General features: G+C 38.1%; 2 protein-coding genes across 9 annotated transcripts in view; one reads left to right on the top strand and one right to left on the bottom strand.

Annotated features, from left to right (window-relative positions):
* Window positions 1-22421, bottom strand: part of babam2 (BRISC and BRCA1 A complex member 2) — a 98431-nt gene that overhangs the window by 42258 nt on the left and 33752 nt on the right. For 3 of the 4 annotated variants that reach the window (XR_009132327.1, XR_009132329.1, XM_058089944.1), the window contains 5 exons: window positions 18441-18596; window positions 17363-17439; window positions 14940-15034; window positions 5707-5901; window positions 3647-3721 (listed from right to left, as the gene is read on the bottom strand). Coding sequence is in view for 1 of the 4 variants with exons in the window: in XM_058089944.1 (XP_057945927.1) it covers window positions 3647-3721; window positions 5707-5901; window positions 14940-15034; window positions 17363-17439; window positions 18441-18596 (598 nt within the window). In the remaining 3 variants the exon portion in view is untranslated. Of the gene's footprint in view, window positions 1-3646; window positions 3722-5706; window positions 5902-14939; window positions 15035-17362; window positions 17440-18440; window positions 18597-19235; window positions 19328-22421 lie in introns of those variants that run through there. The other variant, XR_009132328.1, reaches the window with a different exon arrangement.
* Window positions 19550-22421, top strand: part of rbks (ribokinase) — a 29242-nt gene continuing 26370 nt past the window's right edge. Inside the window, exons 1-3 of one of the 5 annotated variants that reach the window (XM_058089949.1) lie at window positions 19556-19617; window positions 20927-21111; window positions 22053-22114. In XM_058089949.1, the coding sequence (XP_057945932.1) occupies window positions 22056-22114 (59 nt within the window). In that variant the 5' untranslated portion in view covers window positions 19556-19617; window positions 20927-21111; window positions 22053-22055. Of the gene's footprint in view, window positions 19618-20897; window positions 21112-22052; window positions 22115-22421 lie in introns of those variants that run through there. The other 4 variants (XM_058089948.1, XM_058089950.1, XM_058089952.1 and 1 more) reach the window with 4 other exon arrangements.

The following is a 22421-nucleotide window of genomic DNA, read 5'->3' as shown; positions in this document are numbered from 1 at the left end:
ACAGGAAGCAGGGCTGACACATAAATACAAGCAATTTACTATATATAGCATACTTAAAGGGAACCAAGGATCCTTGCACTTCTCTATACCACTTATGCTGGTTAGGGTCCGCAAGAAGCTGGAGCCTATTGCAGCTGACTTAGGACGAAAGGAGCGGTCCACACCGGACTGATCGGTTGCTAGTCAACCATATTGATTTACTTGTACATGCAGCAGGCAATCAAGACAAATTGCCAGCTCCAAACTGCTACAACAAGTGGCAATTGCGCTACTTCTAATTTGTAGAGAATGTTTTATATTCAATTGTGTTTTGACTGTTTGTGGTCAGACACCACTGCATGATATTAAAAAATCCATTCTAACATACTACTTTACATCCAACTGGCTCTGTAATAGTTGCACACATTTACATGCAGCCAAACACACAGCCACCAATTGCCTTCGGAGGTGGTGGCATAGGGAAGCGCTTTTGGGGAAACAAAGCTCAACTGAGGCAAGAGCAGTAGCTTCAGTCATGAACGTACCATCACTCCAGTGGATTTTTAAAAAAAAGTCTTTATATAGACATATGAATGTAACTCCTGAGAACATTTCCACACCCTCTACAACCATTTTCACTGTACGTGTACAGTTGGCATTTTTTAAATCTCTGAGCAATTATAAGACAATTTATACTTTTTTCTGTTCTTAGTCTGTATGTGTTTTTTTGTCATCCATTTGTCTCCTTATACTTATAAATTTTAAAGATCGGTAGATGATTGGTCATGTTAAGAATTAAGAGACCACTTACATAATCCTAAATTAATATAATACAAATTAGAGTGGTATAGGTTTCTGGTATTTTGCTCGGTCAGGTCTTCTTTCTCTTTGGGCTTTTCCCTTCAGGGGTCGCCACAGCAAATCAATCTCCTCCATCCAACCCTGTATTCTGCATATGTCTCTCTCACACCAACTACCCTCATGTCCTCCATTACATCCAAAAACCTCCAGTGTCAATAAGGAATCGACACTGGACTGCGGCAGAAAGTTGATTTTATCCAAACAAAATTTCAAGACTGGATGAACGAAAAACTCTCAATACGGAGTTATTCCAACAAGTGAAAGAAAAACTCGGGGTAGTCGGTATCACTCACTGCGCATTGTCATGGACTATTCTGTTTGATTATAGCAGCACATGTGGACAAGAGATTGGAATATTATTTTCCATGTATACCATTGTTTTCGGAAAAGTAATTCGGAAAGATTCCATTCAGAAAGAAAAAAAACTGTAAACGTGGCTATTGTTGTACAGATTTGAACTAAATTGGCATGTGCAAGCTCCAGTCTAATGGCAAACTAAATTTCAATTTAAAAGGGAAAATACAGTAACAGTATTATACATTATCTCCCAAATGTCTTCATATTAAGTTATTTTTGCAGAGTTTATGTATACTATATTATGTATACTGAATATATATTTTGTTGAGTTGGGTCGACAATTGTAGATTTTAACTGGTCATTCAACAGGTTTGCAGGTGATATTATATTTTTGTAAATCACAAAAATCTATTTGAAGGCCATAACAAATGGAGAGGATACTTGAAGAATCAAACACATTACAAACCCAGAGGTCAAGGTACATTCAAAGAATGAGACACTTCAACAGTGGCCAAAAGGCCCACGTGCCCTTTCGAGACAACTGCCAACATCCATCGTGTGCGTTTCCCTATCCTTCTTTCTCTTCTCTCTATATTATCCCAACTGTTTCATTTTGCCGATGACAAGCTGCCCCCTTAAAAAAATAAATCAACAAGCATCCTCCCCCATCCCCAAGGCTGTCCAGTAGATGCAGAAAGGTAAACATGCCCACTGTGGTGAGCGCCGACCACATGAATACATTGCCCCAGGTAACGGTTGTCCTCTACAGCTCTGCATTTGCTAGCAACATCTCAGCAATCACAACCAGTGTAAGTTTGCCTATGTCTGAATGAAATTTCTGCTTCAATGCCAAACACACTATCCTCCAGCAAGGACCTCCACAGATTTGAGAAGAGGCTGATACAAATCTGGGTCAACTGACCTCTACTTATGTTACCTGGCTGACCGCTTCTGCAACACATCAGCAGTTTGATTATTGAAGTGTAAGCTGTTTGGTCAATATTCAGAGAGATATACTACATTTAAGGCTTAATATAGAATATTTCAACCTGTACCTCAGCCTGGAATCTGTAGTAACCACATCTAAATAAAACCATGCCTGGGGTTGTTTATCATATTGTTCTTTTGGTGTTGGTAGCTGCCATAACGTGTATAAATATCTGTGGAAAAAAAAAAAAATCGCCACTCACAAAGCAAAAGAAAATCCGTTTTTTTTTTAAATTAGATTTTGAATTGATTGCCGCATATATAAATTTGAGTGTCAAGCTCCAATTGTCTGCCCAATTGGTAAGGATCTGTGCCACCATCTAAAAAAAATGGATGAACCAAATGCAGTGCAATTATTTCACAGCAGATTGCATGTGGTGAAGAGATGTGCCGCAACCCTCGACAGCATTCACATTGACAAAACTAATTGCATGACAACTGTCACTGTGAATATTCAGGTCATACATTTTTGGTATACAATGCTTTTGAGTGGAGTCCAGTATATATACTGCATAATCCACTATCTCTATGCTGTGTAGGCGGACAGGGTGTAGGCTGATTTTTATTACTCTCCCCTATGTAGATGTGCTTCATTAATCGTGATGTGGTGAAACTATGTATGCCTCACTTGCCAAATGCAGCACACCAAGGTGGAGCGAAAAAGAAATGTTGAATATATGATGTGATGTGTTGTGATGAGGAGGCAGGAATGTAGGTCCATATGGAGATTTTGAGATTTACTTATTAAAAAAAAAATCTAAAATTTCAAAGATAGTTCCTTTATGACAACACAGCACACACAAATGAAATACCAGACATTTTTTTCCCAGTGCCTATCTATTGAAACTTGCCTACACTATTGACAGCTTGTTTAAAAAAAAAAACCTTATCACCAGCAGAGTTTTCTGCAGAAATGAAGCAAGAAATGTTCTTCGAAATGAAAACTTTTGGGAGCAGGAATGCATCTCTAAAACATCACTGTGGACACTGAAAGCCTGCCTGCAGAGTTAGAGACACAGAGAGCCACATTTTAGCTCTGCTCCAGGTCTGAGAGACAAGGGGATTAAGGGTGGTGTGAGACTGATGATTGTAGCTGTTTGCCATATGTTTAGCATCATTTCCTTTAACAAACAAGGGCCATGCTGGAAAAGGCCAGAGAGCCACAGCCTCCAGCTTTTGCAAGCAGTCAAAGATGGGGCAAGTGACAGAGAGTGAGAACTAGGGTACGAGAGAGAGAGAGAGAGAGAGAAAGAGAGAGCCAGCTTGGTGAAGCAGCCTCCAGACACCATACGGTTCAGAGAAGATCAGGAGTGACAGATTGCTTATTAGCAAACACACATCCTCCACAAAGACTAGGGTCTTCATTCATTCACAAGGGTTGAATTTCATTTTGAATAAATCCTGTTTATACAAAACATATAGACATGCATTTGTAAAAACAAAAATGTGATATCATACCATATCTTTCTAGGCAGACGGAGTGATCATGAGTCAATACGTGTAATGATGTTGAGTTAATTACCTTCAGTAGATAGACAGGGATATTGCTGAAGTCCACTGGGAGTTTGAGAAGAAAGCGAGCGGAAAACTCTCCTGTCTGAAATAGAAGAATTAGAGTATTTTGACGTAGCAGCGATTATATGCCTTTCTTATATGCATGACTTCCAAAACTGATTAATGGCATGATCAAATCAAATTATAAGATGAACCTGTGCTTAAATTGCTAATGAAAATTTACATATTCCTCAATTACTGTTTTGCAGAAAATGTTCTGATATTACAAACGTAGAGCTACAACCATTTATCAATGAATCAATGATGAATCGATTGATGCTCTAATTTCAGATCAGCAAATGTGAATAGTAGTTTTAATTTTCTTCGTCATCCAGGCAAAATAAGATTTTGCTTTAGAAAACAGTGATCAATATTTTTACCCCTTTTCTACCAAACCACTAACTGTGTTTGGTTCATATTTAGAAGGTATATCTAGGGCCTAACTGATTAACATTTTTTACCCCTTTTCTACCAAACCACAAACTGTGTTTGGTTCATATTTAGAAGGTATATCTAGGGCCTAACTGATTAAACACCAAGCTTCAGATTAATCAACTATTAAAACAATTGTTACTTGCTGTTGTAGGTTTTGAGCCATGCTACTGTAAATATACTGTGTCACAATTTGTGCACTTCCATACGTACTGAGGAGTACGGCAGTACCTGGATGTTGCACTCAAAAAGGTCAAAATGGCGAGTATGCAATGCTGGACACCCACCACCCTCAATAGTCGCCATCTTGGCTGCACAGCTTAACTACAAAACCTTTCCAAATTTGAAATAAAACTTGAAATGCTTCATTTATTCAATATTCCACTATTAAACAAATGTAGTGTTTGCCATGGATGGGTTGGCGACATGCTGTAAATGGGACCAAATTAAGTCAATTCAACTGTATATGAAATAGATTCACTTAAGAGGACATAAACTAACAAGGAGAAGAGTCTCTGTTATAACAGACTTTAGATCAGTGATTCTCAACTGGTGGGTAATTACAAATTATTTTTGGCAAAGAAACCACAAACTACTAAAAATGGCTTTGCCACAATGACCCGATGTCTCTGAACACAGCTTGCGTCTGTCCTCTTTGCTTGCTATGCCACCACGAGGTGCGTGCCATATTTATTGGGGACTTGGTCACGTTAAAGCAGGAGGGGAAGGACATTGCGTTAAGGCGCCGTCTGTGCAACACACAGCTAGATATCTACTGGAGGAGAGAGCATCATAAAGCGAAAGTTCACATTGTGTTGCATGGGGACATTTTGCCCCCAGTGACGACCATCAAGTACAGCATGGCGGTACTGTTTGTCCAATTTGATCTATTGGCTCAGGCAGAGGGGTGGTCTACAGAACAAATGGTCCTCCTATTATTATTAAACTTACCTACTGAGCGTTGAATCAAAGCAACTGGATTCGCTTAATTTTAACTTCTTATTTCACTTCTCATCCAGGTCCATGTGCAAATGCTCCGATTCAACTCCCCAAAAGATATACAGTAAATTGTGCTGGAAACCTTTTCAAATAATTTGGAATTAGTGGATAAAAAGTGTTGTTGCTGAAATGATCAATGTATTTTCATTAAAAGGGTTGTTGGCAACTGGCTCAAAAAGACACGACCAAAACAAAGTCTCCTGCGCATGTGTGTGTTACTTGGGGCACAGCTCACATGCTCAGAGCAGGAAGAGAACAGGATATGCTGCTTGCAACACCTTCAGTCTTTTTACATTTCAAAGTTAGGTAAAATGTATTAAATAAATGAGCTATTTGAGAAGCTTCCATTAAAAAATGTCCGTAATTTAGGTCATCGTTCATCATTGAAGGGTGATGGTGGGTGCTGCAGCCAAACCATTTGAGAACCACTGCTTAGATGTTATTAGCACTTTTCAAGTCCAGAGTTGGATTTCCTAGAATAATATACAGTAAAAACAGTAATGTCTATTTAATAAATATATTTTATTTGTAATTGTCTGAAATTAGTTATCACACAATGGACATTTCATAACTGAATCTATGTGGATTTGTCCTTACCCAGCTGTTCTTGTGTCCAGCATAAATCTCCATATTGCGTCCATAGTTAGGATCCTCAAGGAGGCTATCATACTCAAAGAGAAGCCTGGAGCTTTCACGGAGACGCTGGCACTGGTAGTGGTGGTACTGTTGGATAAGTTCCTTGACAAGCTGGAGCAAACAGTCTGGGTTGCCTGAATCCCATCGGACCAAATGCTGTGGAAGACAAAACATTTTGCTCAGTATTCAAAATCTTGCTTACATTCAACTAGGGCTGCAACTAACAAGTATTTTAATTAATAACTGGTAATTAATGAATGAAATGGGTTTTGTTTTTTTTTAAATCACACATTTTGAATTCCTGCCTCTTAAATAGAAGATTTTAACTCACAGGGCACATGTAGACAAACAACCATTCACACTCACATTCATACCTATGGACAATTTGGAGTTGCCAATTAACCTAGCATGTTTTTGGAATGTGGGAGGAAACCAGAGTACCCGGAGAAAACCCACGCACGCAAACTCAACACAGAGAGGTCCAGCGGAGATGCGAACCGAACTGATAATATCCATTTGTTTTTTCTGTACTGTACAGATAATTTGAAAATTAAACCAGCAAAATGCAACAAAATGAAGAACAGTGAGGCATACAAGCGTATTCAAATTGCAAGCTGAGTACGAGTACACTGAGCAAAAATGGACATCACTGTTTTCCAAAGTCAGAATTGATGAGTGTGATATGTTGTTTTGGCTAAAACACAAAGATAAAAAAAAAACATCACATTTGAGAGACTGAAACCGGGGGATATTACCAAAAAAGTTGTCAATTAATTGTGTAATCCATTCAGCATCGATTAATGTATTAATTGCTGCAGCTCTAACTTCAACATAAATACATATACAATTGTACATGCATACAGAGGATTTATAAATCAGCACCTTATACAAAATACATTTTGGTGGAAACACATTACATTCAAAGACAGTGGTACCTTTTCCACTACTTCTGATAGTGATAGTTGGGCCGACAAAAACAGGCGGTCCAACCATCATGACCTCAGAGCAATGCCACACTAAATGCCCAACTTGTGTGCATCATTGTTCTCGCTGTCTTCCTCATGCACACAAGCATTATGCAGAACTAAATTCTTAATGGCTAAATTAGAATGGAGGTACATAATTTGTAGCTCCACCTTTCTGCAGTATATTAAGAATTGTTGTTGATACTGAAATATTGTTGACGTAGGTTAGTGTGTCTCCTCAACGGACTGGCTGAGTGTCTGTCTGTCTTCCTGGCATTCCGTATTAGACTACATGGAGAAAGAATCCATTGTTCTGAAGTGACTTAACTCCCTTGCAATGGCAAGGGCAAGCTAAACAGAGACAGTGATTTCATCATCCTGATCCACCAGTGGTTACCAGCAATGCCGGGATTCCCGAAATGAGGGGGCGATGCAAACAAGGATGGGCATTGTCCACAACAGTCAGGGCCCAGGGGCAGGAGCATGCCGAAATGGAAAAGAGACTGAAGAAATGCTGTGTCAGGATTGTGACACAGAATATCAGTGGATCTACACTGAGGAGGACAGGCGGGATCAGAGGTGGAAGAGGAAGAAATAAAAGCACTGGAGAGCTCAGCCAAGTAGGCCAAGGCCAATAAAAAGTAAGCAAATAAAAAGTTTGATCCTACAACGGAATTGTGTTGTAAAAGAACCAAAGAGCAAGTGAAACAGGACATTCAGTCATTGGAGGTGTGGAACATCTTTCATGGGTATATACTGAACAAAACCAATACAAAAGATCTGTCTTCACTGAAAAGAAAAAATACAAGTCAGTGACAACTCACTAAGTGTCATTTTCAGACGGGTATGCAGCAGAAACACTCCCCAAATAATTACAGGAGGAGTGTCCTCAGGCTTAATATGTACTTAATCCCAGTCACTATGGGTGCAACGATACACAAAATTCCAAGTTCAGTTCCATGCCTTTGTGTTACAGTTCAATACTTTTTCAATATAAAAAATAAATTATCTTGCCTTCTTTAATTTTAATTGTAATAAATAATATATAATAATAAAACTGAATGTTGTTTGATATTGTGGTCACGGTTTGGCACACGTGTATTGAATAGTTGAACAGGTTCCTTGGTTCGAGTACATTTCCCGCTTAGCGTACAATATGACACGCATATTCTTGTGTTATTAACACACAACATTATTCTTCATGTGTTTGGAATACTATATTTTTAAACACAAAACGCCCCGTTAGCACCGTGTTAGCATGGAAACCGAGAGACAAACTCATTTAACACTGACCTCCATCACCCATCTATGATGTCTGTGGTTGACATTGTGGTTCTTTGCAAACTAACACAGTTACACCACTAGTGCTTATTGACCACAGCTGCAAAATAACCCACAATGGAGTTGCAAATTCCAGTACTTTGATAAACAAGGTGAAACACTATTGAATTTAAGAAATCGCTCATCACAAAACACGAAGCTGCCACCCTTCCGGTAGTTCTCCTCCCTCATTGCTCGTCATAGCCATTTCTGTCAACAATCAGGTCTTCTATCATGGTAAAGGGGACAATAAATGTCAATTTATCCTTTTCATCCTTTTTTTTAAGTGTTTTGTGTCAACATTTTGCATGTCTGGATGGATTAATTGGATATCGTATAGGACCGATTGATTCGATTTGAGTGTGTTTCAGTTTGAGTCTGACCATCTGGAATGGATTATTGATGTTAACACAGGTTCCACTGTACTCTGCTGAAGACTCTGTGCAAAAACACCTCTGTACACCTTGTTCATGTATAAAATAACCCCCTGGATAATGCAAAGGTCTCCTAATGGGAAGAGAGGAACATGCAATGATCACAATTTCTTATGCCATATCATTTTTATATACTAACTAAAAATGCAAGTCATGTTATTTTGAGTGATGTTTGAAACAACTATTTTACCCACAGAGGATGTATATTGCGTGGCCAAAATAACACTCCGTTGGACTTTATAGTCTAATCTAATCTACGGCAATCTAATCACAGCACACAGGTTAATAGACCTGTGTTACATATTAATTCTATTCATGATACAACCTCCAGCCTTCTTTAATGAATGCAAATAAACTACATTTAATCATGTTATGATGGAGATTTGGTTTAATATCAGTGTTAAAAATTGGTATTAAAAAATCTGGTTAGCCTGAAGATTTAACACTAATGACATAAATTTGGAAAACACTATTACTTATACATATACTGCATAAAGTATGCTTGCAAAACAACTTTAAAATACAGGGTGAAAATAGACACCAATGTCTAAGTGAAATATTTTCTATGTGCCTGTTGATACATACAGTGTCCCTTTAAGAACAACATGCACACCTATATATGGTGTCTTCACACAGTATCGTCCCATGTTAACAGAATTATGTCTTCTTGTGCCATCTGTCTGTACCCCCTCGAATCCAGTATTTATCTTGGGCCAATGAGAGAGGGGCTGGCATCTGAAAATGCAAGATAATTATATAGGCCAACAGAAAATATTTGTTTTTTTATGTCTTGAATATGATTTTTATAGTTCCTGGCAACCAGATCCAATAAATTGCTGTTGACTTAAAAGTGCAAGGCATTAAACAACTCACAACAAGTATTAAATTAATCTGTTAGTCTCTAATTCAAGAGTGGGCTCACACCCTCTTTCGCCCCCAGAGATTGCCAAGTCTAAGATCATCCTAAATTGCTCTTGTCATGTGTTTAAGACACTTGGCATTCTCAACCCAGTGTTTCTTCAGTGTGATACATGCAGTTTGTGTCCAACACAGTTCAACTTGTTGACAGGGGGAAAAAAAACCCATGCATTCTTAAACTGGTTTACCCCTTTTAGTACCAATATGTTCAGGGATGATTGTCTTGTGGCACTTGTTTTCTCCCATCTATGAGCTGCAGGTTTAGGAATTAAACCACTTTCCATCAAGCTTCTCAATTTGCAAACAATGCCTCGCCTGCCTAGAGCGTTCCCAGACATGTCAGTGAGCTCTGCCAATAATAAGCCCTAATAAAACCTGGAACGCATTATTCGCAAAAGCAGGAAGGAAGCGGTATAGCTCCAGTTGGTACACTATGCCCAGGTTGACCTAACTTTATAGGCCACATGAGGTCCATTGTTACAAAAGTATCCAGTGACGACCTGTGGCAGCAGATAGGAAGCGCTCACCAAGACTTGGAATTAAAGATTGGCAGACGGTTGCAAGAAGTAATTTGAATCGCTTTATATTGCATTGTTCTTTTGGGAGCTGAAAGCTTCAAACTGTCATTGTCTCACAGTGCAAAAATATGCAATTCTCAGAAGAAAGTCTTTAAAATGCAAGGGGAAAAAAATCAAGAGCAGGACAAATTACACTTCAAGGAAATTGAGTCACTAATAACAGACAAAGCTCTTCATACAAAATGTAGATCCATCTGCAGTAATCATATCTATTAAAAATGATCCATGGAAAGAAAAATGGTCATGGGCTTCCATTTCAGGACTGCATAGCATGCTAGCAAGCTAACGAGTTAGAAGAACTGGAAAGAAAGAAAATATGAAGCAAAAAAACTTACCACTTCCACACAGAATAGGAGGAGAACGTCTTATCACTCTATCCTGGCAGACATGCCAGACGTCAGACTACATGCAGTGTGACGGTAATGTGATGTAATGTCATGTATCATCAATGTTTTGTGGCATTGCTGATGCCTAGTGGCCAGAATAACAACATATAACTTGCACTTCAATATTTTGCCACTAATAATAGGCACTAGTTAAACACAAAACAGCAATTGTGCTGTGATAACAGTGATAAAGTGAGGGTGCAAAATTCAAACCGTATTGTTGTTTGTGTTCAGCTGATTTACCCCAACACAGCAACTGGTGTTTAATGACAAGGAAGAACCAACAAATACACACAATGCTGCTGATGTTGATGGAAATTCCAATCTAACAATGAATGAATAAGCAGAATCTAGGCAGGCCATTAGAGCAAAGCACAACGTTTTGGCCAAATACACACTGACTGGAAAAAAAAGCAAAGCTGTTGGGGGAACTCCCAAAATGTTTAGTGCCAGCATGCATTGCTGGCCAAGTCTAGACTTGACAAATGACTTCCCAAAAGATAGGTACAGTGTGGCAGTAGTATTAGATGAGTAAGAAAGAAAAGTTTAGTTAAGTGTTATTGTTGCATTTAAGCACATACTTACCCCCCTGTCTTGCCCCACCCTTAAACAAGTGTGTTCTTTATGGGCAAATTGATTATCTATATCATCACTGGTACGAGGCACACATGGTTTTCAATATTCATAAATTGGTGAACACACGGAACTGTAAGCGCAGAAAGAAGTGCGTAAGCATGTAATTACACAATCACAGCATTCCATTCCATCAATGTGCAAACAGACGAAGATGTCATAAGACAAATTAAAGTTAGACATCAATTTGTTCAAAAACAAACAAATGAAAATCCTGCGTAAACAACAGTACAAAAAAATCAAATCTGATGCAAGAGTGATCTACGTAATTTAAACTGGTATTGCTCTCCACCTTCCCTCCCTTCCTGCCTCTGTCTTTGTCATTTCCTCCTCTCTGGTCACCCCCCCTCCACCCACATCACAGTTAAAATGTTCTTTTGGCAGAAGGAGCAGTTGATAGAAAAAAAAAACTTTAAACCAAAAATTAACTTGGGTATAATAAATTGTTTCAAAGAATCAGTTGTCGCTACACCTTTATCCTGAGATGGAAAAAGAATCTCAGGACATCATGGCAAACTCACAAAAATGCGTTCACCCACCATGAGCTATTACTGGAGAGCATGATGTAAAAACCTGACGTCAATGGAAAGGGAAAAAAGAACACCAAAGAAAGACAAAAAAAATCAATACGTGTTTTCTTTTTTATGTCAGTTATAGCACCTGGGAAAAGTGGTCTCACACTGTCACAAGACCAGGACTCCTACTTTATATCTACCCCTTGTTCAGTTTTAGACAAGCATTACAAATACGAGGTGGGCACCCACTCATCCAACAGGCATCCAGCAGCTACAGTTACGTCATATCAAACAAGCTCTTGAAAAGGTATGTGGCTGACATGCTGAACTTCAAATATAATGCTTAACATCTTAACATAATCTAAAATGTATGCAAAAACATTGCCTTGCCTTGCGTACATTTCCGAGTAAGGGAAACATTTTGTGCACTTTTTGTCAAGTTATTATACAAAATGTCCCTGTTAGCAGCGGAACCGGAAGTCGTCGTCCCAATCAGTGGCTGTGTAGTTCTTTACCAACTAACATCGTTAATTCCAAGTTCCAACCAATGTTTAGTCATCTTAAACCAACACTGCACAGTGAAAAAAACCCCACATGTATAAAGTCACAACCTGTCTGCAAGACTAAGCTTTTATGACATAATACATGGCAAAACTCAACATTTAGGACTCAGCAAGAGAGACAGCGTTTAACAGGCATGTGCATGTTGTCAGATATTGATCATTTCATATTTTTTATTTTTTTTTGCTGCGAGTTTAAGATTGGTCCTCACGATTTCCTTTAACTCAAGTGTCGACAGGGGGCCGAAGCACTGCAGGTTTTCTTTCAAACCAGTTTCTCCGGCAGGTGATTTAATTGATGAGCTCCTTCCCTCAAACCAAAGGAGGGTTAATCTTCAAAATCACCTGCTTTAGTGACCGACTGGAAAGAAAACCTGTAGTGTCTCGGCCCTTGATGGCATGAGTTTGTTACCCCTGCTTTAACTGAACCAAATGTGAACACAGCCTTGGAGTGTGCATTTGCTAATCATTACACGCACTGCATGCCCTCTGAGCCACTTTAGATGTTTACAAAAGAATTAAATGCCTAACATAATGTATAGAAGGTTTTCTTATTATTATTTGTTTCAGTTTTGATGCCAAGAGTCCACTGTGCCGGCGCCAGTTGGTTCCAGTTTGCACAAATGAAATTTGCTGTGACGCCTCGTGTCACCAATAAGGTGCCTAGTGGCGTGCAGTGGCTCAAACTGCCTCCCAACTCGCTCATGGTGGCCCATAACGGCGGCAAAAGTTGAGTTTGGAGGCAAGAAAATTTCAAAATGTTTAAAATCTTCATCTTGCTTGGTGCAAGTGTCCACAAAGTGGAACCAAATGTCACAATCAATTGCAATCCGTTGGAATGTAATGGCGCAAACAATCTATCTATTGGAATCCACTGGAATATAATGGCGCGAGCCAAGTTGCGCCACTATTTAATTGAAGCAATTAATATTATGCAGCCAAAATACTTGTTCCGGTTGTGGCAAGTTATCAATGGCAAAGCATATCAAGCATGACTGAAAGAGACATTTGTTTTGGTTATACAACAACAATGCACACAGCAACACATTACTATAATGATAAAATATCACAAGTTATTTGGTCAGGCACCAAGTAAGCAGCAGCACCATATCAAACCCATATCGGATATAATATCCCTACTGGTGGCAGTGCTAATATATTTAAACTCATCAGTAATCCTTATGCACATCAGGGACATTGGAATTTTTATTTTAGAACTGAAATAAACATTTTTACTATCAGCTATGGGTTTTAACAGCTCTAGCCCTAGCACCGTGATTTATTGAAGAGCTGCCATATTACACTTCATCACATGGTAAAGTCAACATTACATGTTCCATAAAAGTCAGACTACAGTTCCACTGTGTCCACCACAGTCACCTTCAACAAAGCAACCATGTGGCACGAATCAAATGTGTCGGAGTGGTTAAGTGCAAGTTGAACTTGGGCAATCACATTTATATCCAACACTTATTTCCAGGTTGGAGGTCATCATTACATTGCCTCGACTTTCCACTCTTCCAGAAACGGTTTCTTTTATGAAGCTGAAGAGTAACTGCCATGGTGGCTAATTAGCAATAGTCTACACCCTAAAGCCGAGGTTTGCACTACTTGGACCATTGTTAAACTGATCCTCGATAAATGGGTGGTAGACAGTAACTGGCACAAACTATACAGCTATTAAAAAGGTTAATTTGCATTGTTATTATACTTTTCAGTCATCATGTGGATTGCATTTTCTACAGGTCACAATAACATATTGAGAAATTATACTTCATGATTCAGTTTTTCATGTTTTCTCATTCTATGGAGAAAAATGAATCGATAATGACAAGGGCTGATAGCAGACAAAACATTTAACACGGCAGTTAATGATAATACTGGCTGAAGTAGGGTAAGACCATATTAGATAATGTTCATTCCTTTGATTATTACAATTAGAATCATATTGTGAGGGGAACAAGTTGATTTAGTCGACAACAGAATCAATCATCAAAAATACAATACATGCCCTCAACCTTTCCCAGGGGATATTTTTTGGGGGGGTTGACTTTTCTCAGAATTCCAGTTCTTTAATGTGTAAGGGGACGCACTTGCTGAAAATGTGAAGGAGGAAAAAAAAAGCTTGAGCCAAATGTATGAAGAGTAAAACTGCAAGAACATATGTGAGAAAATAAACACGCAAAGGGCTGCCAAGCCCTGGCTCAGCAAAGGTACTTCCCCTTATGTGCACAGCTGGATTTATGAGACAGTGAGCAACACTCCCCTCTCGTCTCCCAGACTCTGACACAAGCAGGGGAATTTAGCTGCTTTATGCTAGGCTGCTACAAAGATTAGAACAGACAACTGTATTGCTGTGGCTTAATATTAAGAATACAGTTACTCAGGCCTACTATTTGAGTCCATAACAATAAGATGTTTGCATTTCATGGTCCAAACTTCAAAATACACTGAAAAGAATGCAACTTACACCAATTACTTGGTGTCTTGGAGCATAACCCCCTCATTGCTCATAATAACACCGCCAAAGTGTGATTCAAATGATCTGCTACTATTAGACTGCAGACAAATACATTTTCATTACATTTGTGTGGTATCTTTTGTCTTGATGTTCACTTTTGTTTGGAACTGTTAATACGTACAAATATAAATTCATAGAATCATGTCCTGTCGCATATCTTTCTGTTAATAGTTGTCATATTATAGACAGAGTTGAAAATGGTGCTCAATCATGGTTCATTTGAAAACTGTAATTAATCAGATTAAAATGTGTAATATTTAATCTCCAACAGTATGCAGCCAAAGAGCTGAAAATGATCTCACTATTACACAAAAGCACCCGATTGACAATGGAGAAACATACAAATAGAAAACGACACACTTACAGGTAATTCTGTCGGTTCAGGCAGAAACTCAGCATCCTCTCCAAAAATGAAATCTGGGGGCAATTCTGGATAGCGGGCATTAAATATTATATCCCCTGGAACAAGAAGAAAACAGTTTATTAATGTCAGTCTATACTGCGACCCTGATGATGATAAGAGATATATAAAATGGATGGAGTTTATTAACTTCTATTGTAACTAATATTATCAGTTAGTGATCCCTAAATGTCCTCTTGAAAGAATACTCAAAATATATCCATGCAAATATGTACCCATCTTATGCAGCATAACCTAAAAAATGCACAGTGACCTTTAAGCCTGCTTTTGAGATGTTGAAAATCATTTTTGAGTATCTGCAGTAAGAAAAAAAACTAATTACGTGAAGTCACAATACTTGACAGCTGAATCTGACATAAATGTCTTGTTAACTGTTGTGTTTTCCGCATGACATGGATTTGCGCCTTGGGTTCTTTTGATTCATGCACCTAACATAATGACCAAACGTGACATTTAGCAGTGAAGCCGCTCAAATTCAGTCTCGTGAAATTAAAATGTAGAAATAAAATGATATGGTGCACAGAGTAGTGATGGCCAATGCCATTCTTTTTTTAATTCAATATGATAATAATTACTTTTTTAACTTTTATGGCATCCCAATAAAACACATGACAAATACCGGACATTTATCAACTTTAATGTGTACTTTTAATAACATATTCGTTAATATGTATTTACAAACTTGAAAAAAATCAGTGTAATAATAATAATAAGCTCATTGACTTAGAAAATAGTCAACTATTGTAAATCATTTCATTTACAATTTTCATCAATTTCATCATTTTCAAGTATCAATATTTATTTCATATAAAAATTATAATTATGAGTGTTGATACTTGGTACAACAAAAAAAGAAACAATGCAATCATAGTATGATCATACAAACTTTTTGCTGATACTAATTCACAATGTTCTGGTACTTTGTTGCACAATTCTATTTATGGGTTGTTCAGTTCTGCTTTTTTGGGGTTCACTCTGACGACAGCAGAATGAGACACATTTAAACATTTTGTAAGTAAATTTCCACTGGAAAAGACGTAAACGGACAAGAGGATGTTTTGCAAGATACTGGAAGTCAGTGAAAGATGTACTGGCATGGATCCAGGTAGAAAAATGGTTCTTAGAGCAAGTTATACTACGGTTCTTATGTATTGAACCTCCTACCCGAAATGGTATACAGGTTATACAAAAACGTAACATGTTTTTGCCTAGTCTTATTTCAGGTCAGGTCACAATGTCTTAATATAGAAAAGACAAAAATCCATAGACTGTTTCCCGGTAACAGGTAGAGTAGTGGAGTGGAACGGAACTGGATGTGAATTCATAATGCTTAGATCTGTGCAGAGTGTCCTGTGCATGCTATAAGTGGGCAGGTCCTCAGACCGGCAGACACCAACCTGCAGCCCTGCATCCTTGATTAAACAAACATTCGTCCTCGGGCCAAAGCACAGGGAAATACAACAGTTGCAGAGATGTCATGTGCCACAACGAATGCCAATGGCTTGTTTTTTTTTTTGTTTACTCCAAAAGTTGCATCCTCCATATCTCCAAAAAATAAAGACATCTTCCAAAACCATGGCAGTATATACTCACACACACACACATATATATACATAAACAAAGTGCCTAGACAATGTACCCTAATTAAATTGTTCACAATTAATCAGAGCTGCACTTGAACAGATAAATGAAAATTGTACCTTTATAAGTAGATTGACACTACAATTGAATACTATAGAGGTGGTATTGAATACCATAGAGGTGATACAACTTGTACTTAGCCCAAACGTCTAATTGCATTCCTGTGAAATTGCAGTTCAGTTCCCCATCATGCATGATGTCACACAAGACCTCAGTGTATCTTACAGACATCAAAGGATTCATTCTGCATTTGTTTTTAGAATTATTTTCACATTTTCACATCTCACATTAAAAGTCATAGTGAAGTAAGAAGGCCTGGATTAAAAACAGTAAGATTGGGATTTCCAAAAACTCTGTTTTAAAGGACAAAAACCTTATGTTTGAGTGTGGACTTGAGGCCAGAATGACAAGAAAAATTATTTAATATAATACATTATTAAAATATCCACATTCATGTGAACATGGCCTAAGAGGAGCCGAAAAAGTGGCTGTGACATCTACTTGTTACGCCTCACGGATGTGTTCTGGTCATGTCCGAAGAGGCATGGGAGCAGACTTACAGGACACTGGACGGTCTACGTCTCACAGCTGACCTGGGAATGCATGTATCCCCCACCGAAAAGTAGAAAAATCCAAATAGATTCTTATACCATAATACCACATTTTGGTTCAAACAAACAAATTGAACGCATTAAAGCAAATGTATAATAAATAAGCTTACGAACATTTTAGGGTTTCTCCAGCATACGGGATGTGTAGTTTGAAGCGATCACAGCAGGGACCGGGGGTCAAAGATGTACATCTAAACATGGAGGATTGCAAGAACAAAACAATACAGTCAGCAAGCGCAAACAAACAAGTCAATAGCATTTTACAAGCTGCCAGCCAATTACATTTAATTGCACTGAAATGCGTCTGTATTGATTAGTCTCTTTAAAAGCAAAGTGTTATGCTTGAAGTCAGCACAGGTAGAGGCGGGGAGGATTTTCAATATTCGTGCAGATCTGCCAACATGTATAAATTTGTCATAATCAGCATGCAATTTGACTCTTGAATACGTTTGTATGCTTCACTTCTCTCCACTTTGTTGCGTTTCGCTGGTTTCAGTTTCGACTTCAGTCTGCACAGTACAGATATATCAGAAATAGATATCAGTTTCTCAATCGTATTTCCAATCGAGGTGGCAATAACATTTCTGTCCCACTGTGGGGGCATGGCAGAAAATAATTGAGAACCACTGTCCTGCAGCAAGATAGACCCAAAGCAAAATTTGGTGACTCCAAATTGTCCATAGGTATGAATGCCGTTGACAGATTAAAAAACATTTCTTTTGCTGGTAGGGAATCGGGACTCCAACCACTTGTGCCTGAAGGTGGAGTCTTTCGGAATTGTTAACAAATGTGGCGTTCCCTTTCAGGGGACTGCTAACAAGTAAACAGCGGAGCAGCACTTGGGGGAGGGAAGAGAGTTTACATATAAAAATGTCCGCCCTCTGTGATGTCACAGAGGGACAGTTTTACCACGCCTTTTAACCAAGCGTTTTGAGCCATCCCAAAGTTCTTTCAGGGCTCACTTCCAAATGTGCAAACCTCATTATCTGAAACTTTGGCATCATGTAACATGAGAATACAACATTCTAACTACGTGTATAGGTTTGAAAAGTGGAAAAAGCATAATAGGTCCCATTTAAAATCTCGCCTCGTCTTGTGATTCGATTACCTCATGACACTTCTATTCAGGATATTTAAATGAAAAAACTTTCTAATTTAAAAGTATGACTGCTGACAAAACTATACACCTCACCCAGTTTTGAGATCTGTAACACGAAGGCAATTTGTGGAGTCCAGTCCCACACGGCCATTCCGCACCACGCTGCTCAGCAGGGGCCGCAACTCAGGTGAGATCCTGTGCAGTGCAACTTCTGGAGACATGTTGTTCATTTTATCCACCCTGACGAATCTGAAAACAGGCAACAACAATTTAAATAACCAAGAATATAAGAACTATTATCCCAACCATGGTTATTAATACATGTTTGGGCATACAAAAATTATTTTCAGGTGTGAGATTTTTCGCTATGTGATATTTCAGGGTTTATAATAGTGTGACCATATTCTGGTTGCAAAACCAAGACACTACGTATGTCTGGCAATGAGATACTCAAAGTTTACTCAAAGGTGCCTAAAGAGTATCTCTGCTACATATTTCATTTGTGCTAAAATAACTTCCAAATATCTGGAATGAAATAATGATAAAAAGTAATGTTTCCTCTGTACAAGAAAAATCAACCTATGAGTAAATGATAGCAATTTTTTTCAAGACACAGAAGTCCAATAAAAAAACAACAATAACAAAAAACAATATCAGCTAGTTCAATGGTCCAATAAAAATGAATACAAGTACATTTTCAAGACTTTCAAGACCATCTTTAAAACACAATATCAGATTCAAGTACATGGTCGTAATGCATTGTTAGCATTGTCAGTTTCCAGCGTGTTAACTAAACCGTAAATCCACGAATGCCTTTGTCGACAAAACATCCAGTCATTCCTAGTCATTACTGATAATTCACACAACATAATCCGCAAATCATAATACCTGGAAGATCTCAAAATTAAATATTTGAACCGCTGGCTTGATTGTTTACTTCATACTGCCATAACTTCCGGGTACATGCAGCTTGGGTCCATTCGAAGGACCTTATTTAGTGGTCTATAATAATGCCTGTTTTAATAATGACTAAATATTTTTGTCATTCCGATTTACAGGTTCCTTTCCGATACGTAAATACAACTTGATTAATCTGATTAAGATCCTATGAGACTTTTTAGTGTTTTATTCATATAAATTAATGTTTATGAGCATGTCTGACACTGAAAACAATCAGGCATACGCGACATCACTGGGCGACTGTGATACAGTACTTTGACCTCAAGTCTACTAATGTACTTCGCACGGCATCTTTTTGAAAACACGAAAGGTAGATGTGATTTTTCATTGACTCAACTAACAAAATGGCTTGAATTAATGTAATTAACGTGTACTTCCTATATGCATTATGTACACACTATTCCTAACTTTTCCAAACTCTAGGAACGCTGTACCACGTTGGTTTTGGTTGATATCATTAGTATCATTTATGTATGTGTATCGTATGCATATTATGAATATAAGGTCCAGTTAGACGAAACTCGCATCATGCATCAGTTGGGAATTGTTATTCCCTGTTAAATTACTTAAGTTATTACGTCTTTGTTAAATTAACTTGTTCATGGTAAAGTTGCAAAAGAGTGACATAAAAACTGCATTTGCAGTGCGCTTGTTATATTGTTGTCCCGTCAGACCTGTGTGTCTTCTAGAAAATACATACCTTGGTACATCTGTACACAGTATTTCACCAGTACTAAAATATGGGAAATATTATTCCACGATGCCAAGCTAAGTCAATTATAATAATTAATAATTGTATGCATTACACACCTAAGCCAAGCGTATACATGCACAATGACATCCACAAAACTGCATCCTCACATCAAGGGAGAGATTTTATAATCACAGGGTTGTGCCATTCTACAGTTTGGGGGTCCGGTGCCTTGCTCATGGGTTTATCCACAAAGCTTATTGGAAGGCCATGCAGTAGCAACTATCCTCAAGTTCTATATTTTTGTAGGAATTAAAGCTGTGACCTTTGAATTAACACCATACAGTACATGAATCAGCAGCTCTAGCAGTGTAGCGGTGCATGCTGCTCCCTTGCGTACAGCCAGTGCTTGATAGAGTTCCTGGATTTCTCCAGTGCTTGTACCAAGTTTGGGAAAGTGGGAGGAGAACTGACAGAAAATGACGTTGGGGGTTGAGAGTTGAAGTTTAGCTTTGTGAGAGTAATGGCTGCAAAAATAGCCTGTGTTTTTATTAGGGATTATTGTGACTTTTGTTAGATCATTCAAACCTTATATTTGTACTGTAGTTCATTGAACCATTTTTATGCTTGAAAATACTTAATTTAGAAAAAGAGTAACATTTGCTTGAATAAGCATATTTTTAATAATAGGCCAACGGGTGTCACAAGAGCTTGTGTCACAAAATCTTGCAAGATAAAAATACGACATGATTTCTTGTCCAGAAAAAAAAAAAACTCTCATAGGCACATGGTTTGGGATGATGTTCAGTAAATTAATGACTCAATAAATTCATTAAAATAATAAATCAACAAAAAATAAAAATAAATAAACAATTTTGCCGGGCTCAATATATTCTGTCTGTTTTCCTCGTCTCTCCCGTCCAAACAGCACGAAGAGGATTCACTTTGTGCGTTGCTTTAGGCACCTTGGGGCTTTTGATCCATAGAGCAACAGCATGAATGGAGTGAGCCCTTTGTCAGTCATACAGTCACTCTGTCTTGGTGGGTGAAGGCGTGGCCGCTAGCATACACACATAATGAAGAAGGCTGTTGTCGAGTGAGGAACAATGCAAGGTAACCTAGGAGGAATAAAATCTTATTGCAATATATTGCCAGAGATTTTATTTTTTATTGTAGTTTTCTTAAATGCAATGTCATGAATTGGGTGTGACGCCCCTAACAGGCTGTTTTCAACCACAAATCCGCATGATTCACATTCAAATATTTTTTAAAAACCATGACAAAACGAAACCGGAATTCATGGCGATGGATGAAAGAACTATTCTTATTTCTAAAAATGCATGTTTTGTTTCATTAAACTAATTTGTTTGGCAGTTTTAAAGTTTGGCCAGCAGCTTAATGAAACCTTATGATGAAACTTACATCAAACTGCAGCTCTTGGTCAGCTTTGACACATCAGTGCCATCATTATAGTTCAGCCCAAATAAAAATTGTTTCAATAATTTTACAAAGCACATCTGAGGAGCATCTTGAGTCTTCTAACTATGTATTGCATGCCTGCAGAGAAAAGACAATATGTTGTGAAATATAGAAAGAGAGAGAAGTGAAGCATCTACAGCCAGCGGCCAGGCTTTCCAAGTCCTCCACTGCCGAGGAGGAGATTTGAAGAGATTAACACGCTAGCATTAGCTCTGATACAAGCCGAGGATTGAATTAATTACAGACTTTGCTTGGCTGGGGTGTATAGTCTAGCATTGAAACCCCCCCATCCACACCCACACCAGCAATACTATTGGATCCCATCCAACTCAGCCAAAGATGAACAATCTATTTTTACCTTCTTCCTTGTTTCACCCAAACTCATGCTAATGTATGAACTAAACAATATCAAGTGCTTTAGCTTCAAAGGCTGTTGAGATGTAGGTTTGCATATTTTACCTGAAATACCCCCAGAAGTCCAGTAATTTTTAGTTATTACTTTAGAAGTAGACTTTAGTATAGACATTCAGAAATCATCAACATGATGCCACATTAACACAAGTTTGTCTTATCAGATCATGACTGAAGAAGCTTTTGATGTGGTAGTCGTTGGCTCCTGTATGACTGATTTGGTGAGGTAAGTAAACTCAACCCATATACTTTTGTACTATATTGATATTACACTACTAGAGTAGAACCTTGGTTTTGTCATCTGTTTCAAAAGGTCAGATTAAAACCAAATAAAATTTTCCAAAAAGAAAAAATATAAATCCAATAATTCCATTCCAGACACTGAAATATTACAAGTGGAGGGGCGAGGGGAAGGGTCCGGAACAGCCACACAGATGCTGCTTCACTCTAGTCCTTTACACTTAAAGGTGACCTATTGTGCAAATTTTTCGACTCCTATAGAGCAACTACACACAATAACCCATGCAAAAAAC

Source organism: Doryrhamphus excisus, chromosome 13 (genome assembly GCF_030265055.1).
Source record: "Doryrhamphus excisus isolate RoL2022-K1 chromosome 13, RoL_Dexc_1.0, whole genome shotgun sequence".
Classification (NCBI taxonomy): Eukaryota; Metazoa; Chordata; class Actinopteri; order Syngnathiformes; family Syngnathidae; genus Doryrhamphus; species Doryrhamphus excisus.
Note: the sequence above shows the minus strand (reverse complement) of the source record. Positions and strands in the feature narration are given on the sequence as shown.